We start from the raw sequence: 19130 nt of genomic DNA, 5'->3' as shown, positions 1-19130 counted from the left end.
CCAGCAGCTTAAATCTTTAGATAAATCCTCTTACGTCTCTGCAGACGGTCAGCCAGCTCCTCCTGCTTCATTCTCCTCAGGAAGTCCACTGTGATCTTCACAAATGCCTCTCTGCTGTTTCTCCTCTGCTCATCATCCTCCCTCTGAAACTCCAAGCACTGGGGCTTATTTGGATTCAGAGCCTTCTGGATCTTCTTCAGCTCGCTCTTCACAAAAGTGATGATGTTGTCCTCCAGCAGCTGGAACAGAATACTTTATGAATGACCCACCACTCTGAACTTTAGTCCACACAACATCCACTTCTTTACGATCAAGGGGCATATCATCCGCGAACTCTTTACCAATTATAGGTTTGACTTTATCTGATTAACTGAGACTTTGTCCACAACTCCACGATCCCAAAACGTTGATGCTGTTCATATGAATGCAGCGATTTCAGTGGGAGAAACATTTCACTGGTGTTCAGAGCTGAACTACCAACAGGTTGATGATCAAAGCCAGAAACTTGGAGATGTTTCAGGTGACTGAGTTGATCGTACAGACAACTGGTCTTAAAGGTTCACTCTGTTTACGCATACAGATCAGTATTTAAGGTTTGACTCTCATCATCCACTGGGGCACAAACTGGGCGTCATCAGGACGCTACAACACAGAACAAACACCATCCCCACAGACACAGCAGCCAGCGAAGCAGAAGAACTTCACATCAAGAAGGTCCTGAGTAAATGTGAACGCTGGTTTGAGGGCGGAGTCAAGGAGGCCATTTATGTGAAAAGGAAAGACCATCTCTGAATGGAGGAGGGGCCTAAGGGTACAACTGTCACCATCTTACATGCTGTGATTGCAGCCATTCCCCAGCTCTCTGTGAACTGGACTCATGACCATTGATCAACAACCATTGATCAATGGTCCTGACAATATGCGTACCAATGATCAATGAACTGACCTCCCAGCCCATTGTTCCTTCAGTGGGCTGGTTTCAGTCATACAAATGTCCTGTTTATGAGATTGAAACCTGCAGTCAGCTGAGACTGAAGAAGTCACCTGATGATGATGAAACGTTTCTCCCACTGAAAACATCCAGATGAACAGAATCAAGCTTTTTGGGATTTACGTACCTGGATGATTGAGCATCAAGACACAACTCTGTGACTTTTCTCAGATGAATCAATCCTCTCCTCCAGCTTTGTTTACATCTACCAGCCCTGTGGCGCTGCCCAGGGAAATAATCTATGTGAGAGGTGGAAAGTCATACAGGTGTCTGCTCCTGCCTTCAGTTATTTTATCTACTGTGTGTCAACTGGCTGAACCTCCTCCAACTGTCTACTGTCTCCCTAAACTCAACAATGACTTAGTGATCTATCCATTCTCTGACCAAAGACATCCTGCTGCAGGAGGTTAACATAGCAGCCAATGATGATCCCACTCACTGTGAACAACACATTTGGACCTGATTTGCTGCTCTGGTTCACACGTGAACTTCCACTGCTGCTGTCACCAACTTGAGAGGCTCTACAGAAAAACTGGACTTGTCCATAAAAATCATAAACTACATTACAAGGACAGCATTGCTCAATCAACTCTAATTACTATGACCATGTTATCTCTTCTAACTAAGGTACAGACACTCAAACTTGCTGCTTTCAGTGAGAAGTCAAATGTCTGAATATGAGCTGGAAGCCGCTGAGAGTCCTCCTCCTTCCCGTGGGGTTTACTTTCTCTACTACTTTCAATATAAACACGCCCCTTTCATGCACCTGCAGAGGGCCACCAGCAGATGGAGCTGTCTTAAACAAATCCACTTGGATAGTTAGCTGTAGATGACTTTCTCAGTATGATTGTAGGACTTTGAGTTATTCTTCAGATTTATTTAAACTCCTATATTGTGCACAAGTGTTGAGCGACCCATAATTTCTCTGTACTTTTCATAAGAGCAGCCAGACTTTCAGCTAGTTTTTGTTTTTTAAGAGCTCAAAGTTATTGAAGAAACAGTTATTCAGCTTCATTCCCACTGATCTCGACTACAAACTGTTTCACTTTGGTTTTTGTTTAAAGCCTCGATGTTTAAAACGTTTCCCTGTGATCACATTTGCACCGTCTGATTTCAAAGTTTGTTTCTTTTGGTCATTTAGTCCACAGAGTCCTTGGTGTTCTGAAAGGGACCTATAAATAAATGCATTATTATTAATATTAATAATAAAGTAGTTGTTGTACATGTACAGACCATAAATATGGAGTCCAGCTGTGTTTGATGCTGCTGGGCAGACTGACCACTGGGAACCTCTGAGCTCTGCTGCTCCACTCTGTGGAGGAACCATGAAGGATTAGATCAACACAGGATAACGATCCAGGAGTTTCTGCTCAAATAACTTCATCTGAATCAAGTCTGTCAAGTTTTAGACTCTCAGATTCTGAAGATATATTTTCTGTTTTCTATGAACTTTCTTTCATCAGTGATGGAAGTGATGATGCTGCAGAAGCTCAGAGGAAACTTTGAGAAAACTGTGATGAACCATCAACTAATGCTCTCAGGAGGCCAAAGGTCCCTGAATGTAACTGTGCAGTAGATTCAACGAGTGTTTGAAACCTGACCACTTCCATATGTTTTCATTCTAACACAAGAAGTCCTTTTCTCATTGCTTTGATTTGAGTTTTCATTTGAGTTTTCCGAGTCTCGTATTTGGAGTCGAGTCTAATCAATGATCTGACAGAAGAACATTAAAAAGGAGTTACCAGTGCTGTCAAAATTAACATGTAGGGTTAGGGTTAGGGGTTCATCTGTTATCATGATTAACATGATAACAACCTTTAACACGACACATCTGGAGAGCAGAACGACTCAAAATCCCTGAAATGTTTCTATCAACGCACTTCGAGCAGTTTGTCCGAGTAGAGTTACCTTTGCACACGTGCAGATGTGCAGCACATCTGTTAGTGACGGAAGCTGAACCAATCAGCTCAATATGGAAGATGACAAACACACACTGACCTCCCGATGGAAAGTTTGAGTATTAAAAAAATAACAAGACGGACCAGCCGACCAACATGAAGGATTCTGCACATCGTGACAGAAGGAATTTTCTTTTCACCGAAGCACTTCCAGCTTAAAATATCACAACAATGCAAAGCACTGATGACACAACTGCCAAGTGGACAAACTGCAGACCTGTTAGTGTTGTTAATAACATAGTTTTGGTTCCTCGTGTCAAAGACTTGAAGAAGAGTGACAGAGAGTGTTAGACTGCTGCAGGATCAGTGCCACCTCCACAGACCTGTGAAGAAAATGATGGTTTGACAGATGGGCTCAGATTCAGGATCAGCTGAGGAGTTTGTGGCTGACAGAATCCTGCAGGTACAGAGCAGAGCCCATCATTAGCATGCAGGACTGTCCCTGGGGGGGTCGGCTCATTCAGGAGGTTAATCAATGTTTACATGTTCAATAAACATGTTAAGTGTGTAAATTTGCCCTTTTCTCTCGAGTCTGTTTGCTCATGAAATGAAATTTGATTCGTTTACATTAAAAATGATGTTTAATGGTGATTAATCCAAATTAATCCACAGTAACCCTGTGATGAGTCTGATTAAACATTTTCATTAACAGCAGTAATATAGATTATATATGATTATATATTAGTGCACACTTAGCTTTTAGTATATATGTTTGTTACAAAGTTGTATTTACAGCAGAGAAGCTGAGTTAAAGACTGAAAACTATTCAAAGTCTCTTTGAATTGAAGCGTTTAACATTCTGTGTGTTTATTCTGCATTGACTTCATTATATGGTGTAAACGTCTGTTACAGGCTTAAATATAAAGTTGGAAAATGTAACTGCAGCTATTGATCAAGTAATTGTGATTAATCAGGATTAATGACAGAAGATTGTGTCATTAATTAGTCATGTTTTAATCTACTGACAGCACTAGTGTTCACTCTGGTGCCTCCAACTGTTTTACGCCCTTTCAACACCTTCGTGGTCAAAAGTGTACACGCACAAAATCTACAATAAAACCCTCACGCAGCAATAGGACAGACACACAATCCATTTATCTCTGTGTCTCAAACACACACACGTGTATTCAAAGCCTCGATTTGTTCATATTTCATCTGTTGTGTTTTTATCTTCAGCGTTTTCAGTGTTGCTGCATTTACACCAAAAATGTTTCCATTGATGAATCAGATTGATTTGAATGTGTTTCATCCATACAAATCCCTCCCTGGTGGTCACATGACTCTATAACATAACAGGAGTCATGTGACAAGAGTTTCATGCTGTAAAATGTCACAATGGTTGAATGTGGTGGAGTAAAAATGTGAGATGTCAGCTACTTTTCTTCAATATGAAATGTTTGCAGGGCCTGACAGGAAGTGGACGGACGCTCTGATCACTTCCTGTTTGCTGAAGTGGGTTTTCAGTTGTTTAGAAACCAAAGGCTTGTTTTAAAAGACAGTTTAAATGGGACTGAGGGAACGACGTGTTTGTAGTTTATATCCAACAACATCGAGCAGTTTAATCAAAGAGTTCATGTTGCTAACAGCTCACCTCTCTGCAGCAGACACAGGCTGGGATTTAAATTCAATGAAGTGACCTTTAGACCGGTCACTCTGTAAGGACACAGAGCTGGGTCGAGGTCCAGGTTTGAGTCTCTGATGGATCCTGAAAAAGTTATAAATCTTCAGTAAAATTCTCATCACATATCAGCTGATATTATTGGTATTAGCTTACCTTTTCTCAGCTGACTGTCTTTGCTCAAATATCTTAATGGCATCTTTGACTGAGTTACTTTCATAAGACACAGAGCTTGGTGGAGGTCCAGGCTGGTTCCTGTGAATAATGATGGAGCAGTGATGTGAGTGCTGAGCTGTGACATGGAGAAGAGTCATGGACAGTTAGAGATGGTCATCTCACCTCTGAGCTTTGGTCTGGCTCTCATGTTCCCCACACAGAGTGCTTTTAGAGGGAGGGGCTCCCTCCTCTCTGTCCTCACACTGATCCATGCTGCTCAATTCAGCTCACACACACTTTCTACCTGCAGAGGAAACACAAATCATTCATGTGCACATCAGCTGAAATCCTCCTTTCATCATGTGTGCTGTCCAAATATCAGCTGCTTCTTTCCTGCTTCATCTCAGTGTCAGCTGGATGCAGTCAGACAGCAGTGTGAGGCAGAGGAAGCTGCCATCAGCTGCTCTGCTATCAGTCCACTAGATGGAGTCTGAAGCACACACGATGCATTCACTGACACACACTGATTCACTGTTTGGGAAACTAGAAAAATGTTGGTCTTGAACTAGCTGCATAATGCAGACAGGGTAGGACCCAAATATAACGGCGAAACATCTTCAAGCAACTTATAGAAGTCCAGATGCTTTTCTTTCCAAGCTCCTTCAACTATGATGACCTGGATGACTGAGAACCTTCACAGGAAAAATGAAACACACTGAACAAAGAATGCAAGACTTTCACAATAAAACAGCAAACAAAGGAACACAACACTGACACGTGAGCTTGACAGAGGAGTGGAGGAAAGGCAGACGAGAGTGAGCGAGGGAAAGAGGAGACAAGAGAGACATGACAGGCTGAGGAAATATAGAATGGAGCACCAGGCCTCACACAAACACACACAGAGACACACAAACACACACAGAGGCACACAGAGGCACACAGAGACACAGAGGGAATCTAATGATCAAGGAACTAAACAGGAAGTATAAGAAACTCAAAGAAGCATAAATAAGACTGTAAATGAACCAGAACCATAAACCATAATACAAAAAATGCAAAGTGCTTGGTCAAAGGGACCCAGAACCATTAAAGTTCTTTTCTTTGCTCTTCAGTGTTTGAGTACAAACAGACTCCACATTAAACTATGACAGCACCGTCCCTGCTGCTGCTGTCAGACCTGTTATTCACTCACTGCTCGCCAGTGTTTCTAATGAGTTTTACTCATCCATGAGAGTTTAAAGCTTGCACTTACAAGCAATGTTCCCTCTAATGTTTCACTTGTCTGAGCGAACACACAACCTCCCTGAGCGATCCACTGTGAGCGACATTAGACGTGTGCACTGTGGTCACGCCAGCGTCGAATCCATCCAAGTTACATGTTTATTAAAATAATCAATTTACAGCGTTTACATTTCTGTTAAACTACTTTTAATTAACTGCTTTAGCCCACTTACAATGAAAGTTAAAAAAGAAAATCTTGTTCATGACCTGTAGCATGTTAACACTATTGGAAGGAAAAATAACTTGAACTTCAATTTTGAAAACACAACTTTCTTTAAATAAAGCTCTGACTTGTATTATGAGTCTGTGGTCTGGGAGAGAGTCTGTAACTCTGTCTGCAACATACAGTAAATAATGACCAATGTTGGGCAGTTAATTATATAGTTACTTCTTCAAAAAAGTAACTGAGTTTTGCAAACAGAGTTTTTTGCAGCTGTTTACTGCAAAAAACTACAGCCAAGGTGTTTTTTTTAAAATAAACATTTCAAACTATTTACAGAACAATCAGCTGTTCTGCATCAAATCTGATGCCACACAAATTATTTGTGCCGCTCCAAAAAATAATTTCTGTCCACTATGAGATGAAGGAGAACAACAGCCTGATACCTGCAGGCCTGACAGCAGCAGATGTATCACTGCTGTAACACCTGTAACACTCAGCAGGCGCCTCATTGTTCTGACACACAACAAAACTGTTGACTACACTACACACTAACTACACACTGACTACACACTAACTACACACTAACTACACACTAACTACACACTGACTACACACTAACTACACACTAACTACACACTAACTACACACTAACTACACACTAACTACACAAGATTTGCTCTAAACGTCTCAAATCTCTCACATCTCAAAACACCGCCGTCACTCCGTTTCTTAACAACTAAATGCCATGTTTTGATTGGTCGACATGGTACATTTTTCGACCAATAGGAAAGGCTGGGGGTTGGTATTGTTTTTGCTCACAGGCTTTCGAGCGTTTTCCTTATAAAACGCAGTTTTTACCGTTTCTTCCTGCAGTAAATATAAACAACGACAGTATTCAGGAAGAAAAACAAACATTGCAGATATTTTATCATAACTCTGGTTTTACGTGGTCGATCAACACAATTTAAAAACTGGTATAAAGTCCACACTTTTCCTGTCATTTGTTCCGTCTGTCCTGCTCACATCTCCAATGGTTGTACACGTTGTCATTAACGTGGCTTCACTCCACATCAGCCGCTTTGCTAAAACACCGGCACATATTTACTTTAATTTCAATTCAGGTTAGAATTCTTTTTGTGTGCTCAATACAGATTTTCTCTGCGCAGAGACCGTGCCAACAGTGCGCAGCTTAGAGGGAACATTGCTTACAAGGTGACTACCAATAAAAATGAGTGTGCTTCACTGTCAGAGCTACGGTGATTCAACCAGTAGGACTTGATAATAAAAATATTTGTTTGATGCTTTGCATTGAGGCGCATTGTTGAATTTGCAGGGACACAATAACCACAGATCAGTTGTTCAAACCACTACAGTAGGGAGCCATGTCATGAATAATAAACAAATACTAATACTAATACTACTACTAATAATAATGTTAATTTAAGTAATTGTTTTTGACTGAACATCACATATAATGTAACAAGCAGTAAATTCAGGTTAAGTGCATTATCAGCATTTGGAGGAGCTCCTTATCCTTCACTGCTCACCTCTTACAAAGTGTTCACACAGTTTGCTAGCTTCTTTCAGCCTGCTAGCTATGCTAACAAGTCTACTACACACACTTGAGTCGGTCACATGACAGACAGCAGAGATAGCTGCTCTGCTAGCTAAGCTAACTCATGTTAGCTTAGCTAGGTCAAGGTCAAAGAAATGAGGCGATGCTGCTGGGAGTTACGTCACAGACTAGCAGAATTTAGTTATTCAGCATAATATTTAATCCTTATTATCTGCTCCTCTCACCTCTGTTTACATCTGAAAACAAGAAAATTTAGCCAACAGTTTATTAGCTTTGGTGAAATTATAAACAGGCATCAGCGCAGTCACCTATACTGTGCTTTAATGCTGGAGCAGCAGGAACACCAGTTAATCTAAAATCTCCTTTTCTCTCTAAAAAGTGACAGCAGACTGAGTCAAAGACAGAAACCTTATTTAAACACCAAATATTCACTTCCTGATCCAGGATTCAAAGAGGATGTTGAACTTACTCAGCTTCTTCCAATGAACGTCTTCACTCTGCAGCTCTCTGCTGTCTGGACCAGGTCTGTGTAGAAACAGAGAAAATCCTCTGCTTCTTCTCCGTCAGCAGTCGTCTGTGTCTGCAGACTGCGTCACATTAAACACTTCACACCAGCAAAGAGGCTGAAGCTCACAGGTCAACGGTCAGCTGCTGCACTGTGTATAACAATTCACTTTTGAACAGTAGATAGCCTGTAGGCGTCTCTGCAGTGATAAACAGTTTACACATTAAACACTGAACCATAAAAGAAGCTTAAGCTGCAGCTCACAGGTCAAAGCTCAGCTGCTGCACCCAGTTATGAGTTTAAATAAATCATTAATCATGATCTTTTCCCTCTCAGCACTTTCACTTGGCCTTGGAGTGTTTTGACGGAGCTACACTGTATGTTTCAAATGTTGTAAATAAATTGGGAGTTAGGGCTGGGCAATATGGCCTAAAATCCATATCGCGGTATAATTTGAAGCATGTGCGGTAACGATATATATCGCGATATATTCTTTTCTTCTGTATAACGTATTTTCCACACTATAAGGCAGACTTACAATCCTTTAATTTTCTCAAAAATCAAGAGTGTGCCTTATGTATGAATTCTGGTTGTGCTTCGTGACCTCGAACCGATTTTGGCTGCAGAAATCTGTTAAAAATGTTTTAGCACAACTTTGGTAAGCCGCACTGCTTGATGGATCGTCAGAGCATTACGGCTGCCATAGGGAGGAGCTTCACGGAGTAATCTGGGTCCAAAACTCCGACAGCTTCAGGTCCCAAAGTCAAACGAACACTGAGGGTTAAAAACGGTCTAAATTCTTTCATCTTTAATAAAATCATCAGCGTTGCTGCTTTAGCAGATGTAACAATTAAGTTTAATATCCATGAAAACAGAATTTATTAAATTTAACGGACTTAGAAGTTAACAGGAAGTTAGCGCGCTAGTTTACACCTAAACATTTCATACCATGTTCTGACTGAGATTTTTGAAACTAATTCAAACAGCTCTGCTATCACTTCCAACATAAATGAAGACAGAAAACTAAACAGCAGTGGCGTTTGCAGGGTTACTGAAGTTGGACTACCTGGTATATAATGTTGTGCTACGTGATTGCTAGCGACACAGCTATGTTAGCATAACATTAGCACAGTGAAGCTGGAGGATGAACCCCAACTCTTTTTCCACTCGATAAAAGTTAACGTGAGTGATTCTGGTGGTCAGGGACAAATGCAGTCGCATAGCAGGATGCTGTACACGGGCCAAACTTCAGTCACGAGAACAACTGAGATCATTCATCCACAACACGAGGCTAGTTATTAATATACTGCCACAACATGGGAATAGAGCAGCTGCAGAGAATTCAACATTATTGAATCAATGTTACGGAAGTGGAGGAAGCGCAGTTTTTGGCTTTCCCCGCGTTTCAAAAGTGCTTCATCTCTTTGCTGTGACTGTCACCCAGCATAATTGCAGAGGATAATGGTTTTAACCGCTGCGATGCTTTCGACCAAAACAGGTGCAGTTTGATGACATCATCACATGCGCTGTCGCGATAGAGCGGTATAGTCAAAATCTCTATAGTTGACCAAATTTAATCGATTCTGTCGTTTATTGTTTATATCGCCCAGCCCTACTGGGTGTGATTTTGTTGTATTGGTTTGTTTTTTGGTTTTATGTTTCCATGTAGATGAATGAAGACAGATTCACTCTTACCTTTTCAAAATGTCTATAAGGTAGACGAGGTCTATGCTTTTCTGCCTCTTCACAGATAATCCCAGTGATTTTCCCTTGGTCTGAAATTTCACCTGATCTTGTGATATTGAGAGTCATCTGCCTTTGAGGCAGCTAACCAAACAGTGTTCTCTAAACTCTAACTTTAATATACTTTGATATATTTCAGATTTCTGAGCTCTGCTCTGACTCCGTGCCAGTAGCTCCTTAATATGACTTTAGTTTGATCAATAATTAACCTGCAGAAAGTTTCTGTTCCCACTCCACCACGCCGAACAACCCTGAGAACAAATAATATGATGTGGGTGTGTCTGCAGGCTTCAGCACTGTGAGCATTAAACACAATAAAAGACTCACAAGTTCCTGCTCAAAGGTCAGCTGCCTTTAGATCAATCATTAACCTGCAGCAGGATCCAGTCTTCTGCCTGTTGTGGTTGTGACAGCTGCTCGTAGGAGAGTTTGTTTGTAGGAGGTGGAGATGTTCTCAGATCAAGTGCGTAATCGTCTCTTTGTGTAGACGCTAAAAGCTGTGAGCCAAAACTCTCTGCTCTGAAACTCTTCACTCAGTCCTCACGCTGAGAGTTTAGAGGCTGAACTTCTTGTTCCTCCATAACACTGTTTTCATGAAACAGCAGAAATGAGCTTGTGTTTCTCAGCAGTGCGCACACAGAGAACCGATCCTCTCTGCTCAGTCTGAACAAATCAAAGTGAAACGTCAGTGAAAACACAGCTGCTGATCAAACTGTGTCAGATTAATGCCTCAATGTTTCACTGTGAGGTTAAAAAATACATAAAAATGATTTAAAGAAGTAGGAGGCAGATTTTCACAATAAGAGCACTTTGTTTTTAATTCAGTTAATGTCAAACTGTCATCAACACCTCTGTGTTGTCTCCGTCTCTGAGCAGATTCAGGCATTACTCAAATAATAAAGGCTTTCTTTCACTATTATACTTTTCATTAGTCTCCAGGTTGATGATTATAAACAGAATTATTAAAGTTTTTATCATTTCAGGCTGAAAATCAACATGAATTTGGTTCTAATCAAAGAAGCTCCTTTAATGTGTGTCATTAAAATCCTCACACAGGCTTAAAAAGGCGACATTAACATTAAAATAAATGAAAGAAGCTTCAGCTGAGAGCTTCATGCAGTCATCATCAGCAGCTCATAGCAGTCACAGCTCTTTATTACGCAGCTTTGCAGGAATTAAAGTGGCTGAAGTGTCAGAGTTTGTGTGAGAAGCTGCTTCATGGACAGCTGTACACACGTCTTTATTATTTCTTCATAAATCAAACACACAGGTTTGTCTGCAGATGATTTAAAGTGTGTCGTTGTGCAGTTAAAGCTGTTGGTGTGACGCCCTGACCTCCTGTGAATGAAACAGCCAATCAGATCCATCAGAGAGAGAGCAGGAAGTGTGTGTTTGTGACAGAACAAGGAAACAGTGATGATGATGAACATAAAGGTCCTCTGATGTTTCCTGTTACAGTAACGCTTGTTCATCTGTTGCTCTCCTACACTTTCCTATAAATAAAGGAGAAAAAGTCCGTTTAGTTTCATTTCCTACAGCTCAGAGTTACACTTCACATTCCTGCTGTCACATCAAAAAGCTTCACTTTGGTCCAACATCTACATGTTAACATGAAACACAGACAGACTCAGAACATCTGGAACATCTGCACTTTGACCCAAACTGTTATAGCAGGATATTTTCTGCATATTTCTTATGTTGGACCTGTTTGAACTGTAAACGACCTGTAATCATCTGTAAATGGTGTGAGACACACTGAGGCCACCTACAGGGCAGCTGGGGAACAGCAGGGATCTGAAATCATACGAGACGTTAGTGAGTGAGAAGAACAAACGGACTTAAGATGGCTCGAAGTGATCAAAGTTGATCTAAAACAGAAGATAAATCCACTGATTCTTTGTAAAGTTCATCTGCTGCTCACATGAATCCTGTGATGAAAGATTTATTCCACTGAATGTTTCTTCAAAGCTCATTTCAACCTGTTGAAGTCATGAATGAAAGTGCAGACTGAGAGTGGATCACATGATGTTTAAGGTTTGTCATGTGACATGTTCAGTATTGTCACACATGTCTAGATTGTCCCTGATATCATAACTGCTCAAACACTGATGATTATATTTGAAGAATTATTCCTGATGGCAGCAAAGTTTGAATGGAGCTCTCTGTCTGTGCTGATTTGTCGCCCTCTGGAGGTCAAAGCACAAACCTACAGGGCAGGTGAGGAACAGCAGGGATCTGAAATCATACGAGATGTTAGTGAGAAGAACAAACGGACTTAAGATGGCTCGAAGTGATCAAAGTTGGTCTAAAACAGAAGATAAATCCAAAGCAGCATCAGATGAATGTTACCATTTCCAGTTACGGCGCCCTTCATCTAATATGGAAATGTGTTGTTTTTTTTAGCCGTGTTGTTGTTCTTCCTATTGTGTTTAGGCCAGAGATGCTCTTCAAACAGCGGACAGACATGACCACATTACAAGAACATGGTGTGAGTCCGATTTGATATTCCAGTCAACGCTGAGAGACCTTAACCAGGAAGTCAGAGGTCAGCTGATGCTGCGAGCAGGAAGTGAACCAAGGGAAAGGTTCACTCTACTCAATCTCAAAGAAAATATGCTGGTATTTGTTGATGTTGATGGTACAATAAAAATATATAATATAATAAATAATAAAATATCATGTGATGATGAGATGTGTTGTTGGTGTTTGTATTTTCTGTAAATGTCTTTTTTAATGTAAATGCTTTGTTCCAGACGGACAGGGAATCAGTTGTTGTACGATGACATCATCTTGATGTTGACGAGGAGGGCGAGAAAAACTAGTTTTGTCCTGCAGATGGCGATCTTGCACCGTGTCCAGAGAGCCGACACTTTGATGGTGCTGCTCTACTCAGCTTACTTTAGCCTGGGTTGGACTCTATATGAGCAGCTTCCACTCTGGTTTCACTCTTAAACACACTTGTTTGATTTCACTTGTAAAAGTTGAAGAATAAATATTTTATTACAAAATTATTTGTTGATGCATTTTTTTAGGGTCAAATATCTTGTTTGATTTGAGGAATGAACTGTTAGGGTGGAAAAAGTGAATCAGGTTAAAATAGTGGTGCTTTATATCAGTGAAGATGTATAATGTAATTTAAAATGTTGATGATGGGTTGTAGTGGGCTTGTACTTACAAAACTGCCTCATTTTATTGGAACGATCCACAGTTGCATCCATTCACGGATGACATCTGACATCATTTGACATCTGGTCTGAACACGTTTGTACACAAGATGCCTCAGTTCTGGATGTTCCCACAGACTCCTCTGTGCACCTAAAGAAAAGGTCAAGGGTCAGCAGCACATGTAGTTGGGACAATTCTTCAGTCGCATAAACTACACAATGATTTTCCTCCAATGACGACTTTTCACTTGCAGAAATGGTCCTGTGTGATTTCCAGGCTGTGATATAAAAACTAGTTCCTAATGGCAGCGACTCACTCAGTAAACATGTGTTTCCTTCACCAACCTCACACACAGATCCAATAAGATCAGGAAGTGGGCAGTATAGTACAATATGTGTTATTCTGTGCTGCACTGCCCAAACTAAAGATCTGCTGAAGTGTTGGAAATGATCCAGATGTTTATTTTGGACGATACAGCAGAAGATCAGACATGAAAGTGGAGATAACACAGAAGACCTGCAGCAAAGGTCAGAGGTCAGACTGGGCCCTGGATTCAACAATGAGCCAATGATCATCAAGCAGTGACTAAAGCAGAGCCCTGACGTTCTGACATTCATCACACAGTCAGAACAAATGTCTGCTGATGACTTCATCTCATGAAACGACTGATAGATGTCAGTTCATTGATCAGCTGAGCTGCTGATCTTCATCGTCACAGAAACATTCAGCTTGTTTCAATCAGTAAATAACTCCCACTACTCCCAGTTTGAACTGTTCCCACTCAAAATGCTGTGAGAACAATGATCATTGTAGGACTTCACAAACATCACGTGTTGTTTTCCACATGTAAGATCAGCAAACACACAGAAACTTCCTGTTGCCACACACGGCCTCTAAAATCTCTTCCACGCTTTCTGTCTGAAGTCCACTCTCTGTGTCGGATCCACAGGAAACAACAAGATCTTATTAACATGGTTTTCAATGTGTCTCCTTCCAAAAAGTCCAACCAATGAACAAATGTGTGTATTTGTGGAGGCCGAACAAAAGCATGACACATTCCTCTGTTTCTATAAACTGGAGTCAAACACAAACATGAAGAGTTTCACTGACAGACTCCAAAATGCCCCCACAGTGGATCAAAGGGAAATCCTACAGTGTGGCCAGAGACTCTTAATGGCTCCAACATCAACACATCCACAATGTTGGATCCAGTTCTGCCTCACAGAGTTACTAAGACACACCCTCTGCAGCATCACAACAGCTCCACCTGCTTCACCTGCCTCCTCAGCATCTGTACACCTGAAGAGAAAAGAAAGGCTCCAACAGCTCAAATCTACAAAGGATTCATGAAGTTTCATCCAACAATAACATGTTTGCCTTCCACAGTGTGCTGTTAGACACCACTGTACCTCTGCCATTTCAAAAAGAGCAGCTTGGGAACATTTTGGCTCCAAACACTTTGTGTTTAAGTTCTTTGTTTTCTTTGTGAAGCCGACAACATCTGGAGGTTTGTGACTCATAGAAACATCATTTTGTTCTTTAGATGACAGCAGATTGGGACTGAATAATCAAGCACTATCAAACCAATAAAGACAAACATGCTGATTTTACAGGAACTTTGTTGGAGAAGCTGCAAAGACATGAAACTGGTGGAGATCCCAAACCAGTTGATAGTGCTGGTTATTCCAAATAAAGCTGTTTCCCTTTGAGATGAAACGACTTTGTGTCCTGATATATAATAAAGATGTTGTTGTTTTTGAGCCCCTGTATTAAAAGTAGTTTAAAGTCAGCTTGAGTTTGATGTCTTTATGTCAAAGCTGCTCATGATGTTGAGCTGCTGATGGAATAAAAACAATATAAAAGCATGTAGTCCAGACTTAAATGTAGCCTGTTGTTAGCTGAGGTCCACACACAGTGTTTGACAGTGTAAAGTGTGTGAAAGGGCTGCTGGTGGAGCTCACTAGGATGAGCAGGTGACCACGAGGTGGAGAGCAGCTGGCCTGGCTTTGACCCGGGCCACGCCCCCTTTCTCTCTGCTTTGCTGTCACTTATCTTCACTGCTCTGTCCAATAAAGCTGAAAAAGGCCCCGAATCAAAGAAATCTGCTGCAGCCTCTGAAACGTCTTCTGTTTCCTTCCCGACGGCTTTTTCACCGTCAGCCCATCAGACAGTCCAGCAGCATTTATGATGATGTCATGATGTTGAAGAGGCTGCTACGGTGGCCTCCCATGACCCCCAGCCTCATCACAGCTGAGATGCAGACATTTGAAACCATTCAGCAGACAACTGAATAACAGTCCAACACAACAGTCTGTGTGCAGACACACACTGACCTTTCATATAGTCAAACACAGCTGGTTGAGTCATTTCTCTGTGAGTCTAAAGTGAATCTAGTATTTGAAAGTCCACTTCCTGTATTTGTTGTTGAAGACTTCTTCAGCTTCTTCTCAAGGACATCAGCTGCTTGTTTGGCAGCAGAGGCAGTTAAGAAGCTTCCTGAAAAACACTGAACAGTGAGTTCACTGTGGCATATGACAGATTCAGCTTTCTGTGTGCAAATGTGTCTGTGTCGACCTTTCAAATGCTGTTGAATCCAAAACATCAGCGGCTCCTCGGCTGCTCACTTCATGCACTTCTGTCTGTGTGACAGTCCAATGACATCACAGCTGTTTCCAGCCCCAGTGTCTCAGGACTGGACACCTTTAAACATGTCGAGGATCAAACAGCGTCCAGCTAAACACACATGAAACTATCAGAGCTGACAATCATTCCAATAACATCTAATGGTTCATGTATGTAGACACAGGACTACAAGGAAATGGCTCTCAGCATCTGGCTGTGGGAACACATGAGTCCCTGTTTGTGTTCAGATTGTGTGCATGTTTTAGACGTGTGTCACATGTAGAAACACAACAATCCCACAATGACACACAGATGTGTTTGACACAGCTGTGCAGCTGTAAGTTGTTTCTAATGATTCATTGAAGCTCTTCTAACATTCTGGAGACGATCAGTACATGAATCTGTTCAACACGACAACAATTTGACTTCAGTGTGAACGTTTGCATTAAATAACCTTCTTCATCCAGCTGACAGCATCTTCATCCTATGATGTGAACAGTTCCTCCTGTTGATGACAAACCTCTGACAGGATCTGCTTGAGGAGCTTTTTCATGTGCAGCTCTCTGAGCTCAGGGCTGAGCTGCTGTTTCATCTTTAAGAGCTGCTGCCTCCTCGCCGGACTTGTTCTCCTCTTCTTCTCCTAATGACACCATTTCTGCTTCATATAAAATTCAATAAAGATGCTGACATGTATCTGTAGCAACAACATCATTGAATCTAGAACAACTGGAGCCAAACCAGTGGCTCTGCTGGGATCACTGGTGAGCCAACACTTCCTTGTTGATGCAGATTTCAGGGCTTCCTTTTGCTCCTCCGTTATAACTGTTCTCTCTTCTCAACACATGATGACACAAAGGAATCAGCAGTGACAAAGATGATGCTGAAGAGAAGCACACACTTCACACATATAACAGACCAGTGCAGTTACACACACCTCTGCTCGACATCAGGCCTCAAACAAAGACACAAAACACTAACTTGACTCTAAACAGAAGAAACGAGCAGCTGTTTCTGTTCTGTGCTTATTTATATTTGACACACATGCTTCTCTTTGTGCAAACACACATCGCACTATAAGGGTAACCTCGCACACAATGATTGGACAGCACAGTGATGATGCTGGGAGATCCTATACGCAGCAACACAGAAACACTGAGAACTTTAAACAATGATGGAAAGTGTTATAAATGACTTGTTGGCCTCTGATCTGTCACAAACAGCTGAAACGTGTCTCTCATGAGTCACATGAAGGTTTTTGACAGAAAGGACAAAAAGTAGCTGCAGTCAGTTTGTGTCATTTTTAGATTTATTCATCTGGGAGAAAAATCTGAGGGACATTAAAATGTGTTTTCAACAGAGACAAGAACATGAATATAACAGAAGAGGTAAATGAACATGTTTCAAGTAAACAGCTGGACTGATCAGGTCCAAACACAGAGTGATAAACTTGTCAAACAGCTGTCATATCTTTATATAGAAGCTCTTTATAAATGCTGCTCACTGCAGTCTGTTTACTAATAATGTCAAAGTGTTAGAAACACAGAAACATCAGAATGGTCTTTGTTCACAGAAACCTGTCTGGGATCCTTTGTTGTTCTTTTGATGCAGAGTTACATTATAAATATAAAGAGTTATTTCAGAGTCTCATCAGTTTTCCTGCATGTCTTTATTTAACACATCAGCAGGGCTGAAGCTCTCATGTTAAACACACACTGATCTATGGACACGTTCATGTGTTTCTAACAGAACCAGGCTGTTATCAGCCTGCACTAACATTATGTCACACACACTGAATGTAACAGTGACAGTTTACATCATCACACAATCAGCTGTGATTGTTTCACTGTCATCAAACGAGTCAACAGGAAGTAGAATCAATAGAAACCAATCATTTACTGACAGCATGTCTGATGGAAATAAGTGCAGATTATGTATGAAGTCTAACTGCACACAGTAACTGTGTTACAATAAGGACTTAACAGCGCCCTCTGCTGGAGTGTTTCAGTACTGCGTTAACTAGAATACACCACCTCCTCCTCACACCACCTGCTACAGCTCTACTCTTCTATGACTACAGTCATCCACAGCACTGATGTGAGGTCACATGGTTCATATGTAAGGAGCACAGCTGACCTCAGGTCAGTTTAATGACTGTGAGCAGCAGCTGTGTTATTGTCACTGTGACAGGGAGACACTCTCAGACACAGCGCTCATGTCAGCTTGTTCTCATGCAGGAGGATCAGGAGCTCCATGTTTGTCTTTCTGTTTGAATCATGATGTGTTTGTGCCATCAGAGTCTGTCATGAGTACTCAGGGTTTCACAGCAGCTCTTCTGGATGCTGACGAGGACTCCAACCTCATGTTTCACCTCTCTGAGCTTCTGATGTCTGTGAACACTCGTGTTTCTTCTCTGGGCTCATCTGGACAAAAACACCTTTCTGTGTTTGGCTGCAGCCTCATTCTGACTGACAGGAAGTGTGTTATCCATGAGCTGCACTTCTGTGAGGAAGTTTCCTGCTGTGTTTCCTGTCTGTGGACAAACACGAGTGTTCCAGCTGAGGACTTGGTTCCTTCCACCTGTCCATACAGGACATCACGCTGTCTGCAGCTCTGTAAATGCAGCTCCAGGTCCTTCCACGTGCTGCTCTGTATTTGTGCAGTTTGTAGTGTGTCCTGGGAAACGTAGCACACATGGTGTTCTTCTGCTGTTTCCTCCTTTCACTGAGTGTGAAACACTGACGCTGTGCTGTTGTTCACAGAGGGGAGCTGATTCTAGCTGCAGCTGGACTCTGTCATCTAACTGAATGTGTTGGTGCTGATCACGGGGCTCTGAGGGGGGAGCAGCAGGAGGACTCTGGATGCTGACGTCAGTGTATCTGTGGAAGCTCCCACAGCGTGTCTGTCATTCAATATTGTGCTGTATATTGTATCTATGCAAAGATGAACAGACTGTGTGTTCACTGGTCTCTGTGCTGCAGCTCTGATGTCATCATCACTCCCTCCTCCACCCTCAGCAGTCCCAGCATGCTGCTGTGGTGCACCCCACCCTCACTCTACACCTGAGCCACAGACCACACCCTCCACCTCAATATACACCACAGTTTTCTCTGCTGTGGAAATGAGATCAGGAGGAAATCATCATTATTATTATTTAATAAACGCTCACATTAATGTGGGCTTATTTGTTTCATGTTAGAAACATTAGTTGAGTGTTTTTAGTATAAAATGGTCAAAGTCCCTCTTTTTGCTCCTCCCCTCACCTGTGGATGGGCGGTGCTGTTACCGTGGTGACAGCTTGGATGTGTTTCAGTCCTGCCTGGTTATCACTGCAGGAATCTTTCACATTTATTAC

General features: G+C 41.6%; 2 protein-coding genes across 2 annotated transcripts in view; both read right to left on the bottom strand.

Moving 5' to 3' along the window:
• Positions 1 to 11927, bottom strand: part of LOC309704938 (protein NLRC3-like) — a 28570-nt gene extending 16643 nt beyond the window's left edge. Inside the window, exons 1-7 of the mRNA XM_082530455.1 lie at positions 9944 to 11927; positions 8213 to 8447; positions 4907 to 5027; positions 4724 to 4822; positions 4541 to 4654; positions 2225 to 2303; positions 35 to 239 (exon numbers count right to left, since the gene is read on the bottom strand). Coding sequence (XP_082386581.1) covers positions 35 to 239; positions 2225 to 2303; positions 4541 to 4654; positions 4724 to 4822; positions 4907 to 4995 — 586 coding nt within the window. The 5' untranslated portion in view covers positions 4996 to 5027; positions 8213 to 8447; positions 9944 to 11927. The remainder of the gene's footprint in view (positions 1 to 34; positions 240 to 2224; positions 2304 to 4540; positions 4655 to 4723; positions 4823 to 4906; positions 5028 to 8212; positions 8448 to 9943) is intronic.
• An 848-nt stretch (positions 11928 to 12775) lies between these two features.
• LOC309704947 (protein NLRC3-like) overlaps positions 12776 to 19130 on the bottom strand; it is a 146302-nt gene continuing 139947 nt past the window's right edge. Inside the window, exon 8 of the mRNA XM_082530467.1 lies at positions 12776 to 13306. Within this exon, the coding sequence (XP_082386593.1) occupies positions 13210 to 13306 (97 nt within the window). The 3' untranslated portion in view covers positions 12776 to 13209. The remainder of the gene's footprint in view (positions 13307 to 19130) is intronic.

Source organism: Aulonocara stuartgranti, assembly GCF_965226115.1.
Source record: "Aulonocara stuartgranti genome assembly, chromosome: 4".
NCBI lineage: Eukaryota > Metazoa > Chordata > Actinopteri > Cichliformes > Cichlidae > Aulonocara > Aulonocara stuartgranti.
The sequence above is the reverse complement of the archived record's forward strand: the minus strand, read 5'-3'. Positions and strand labels throughout refer to the sequence as shown.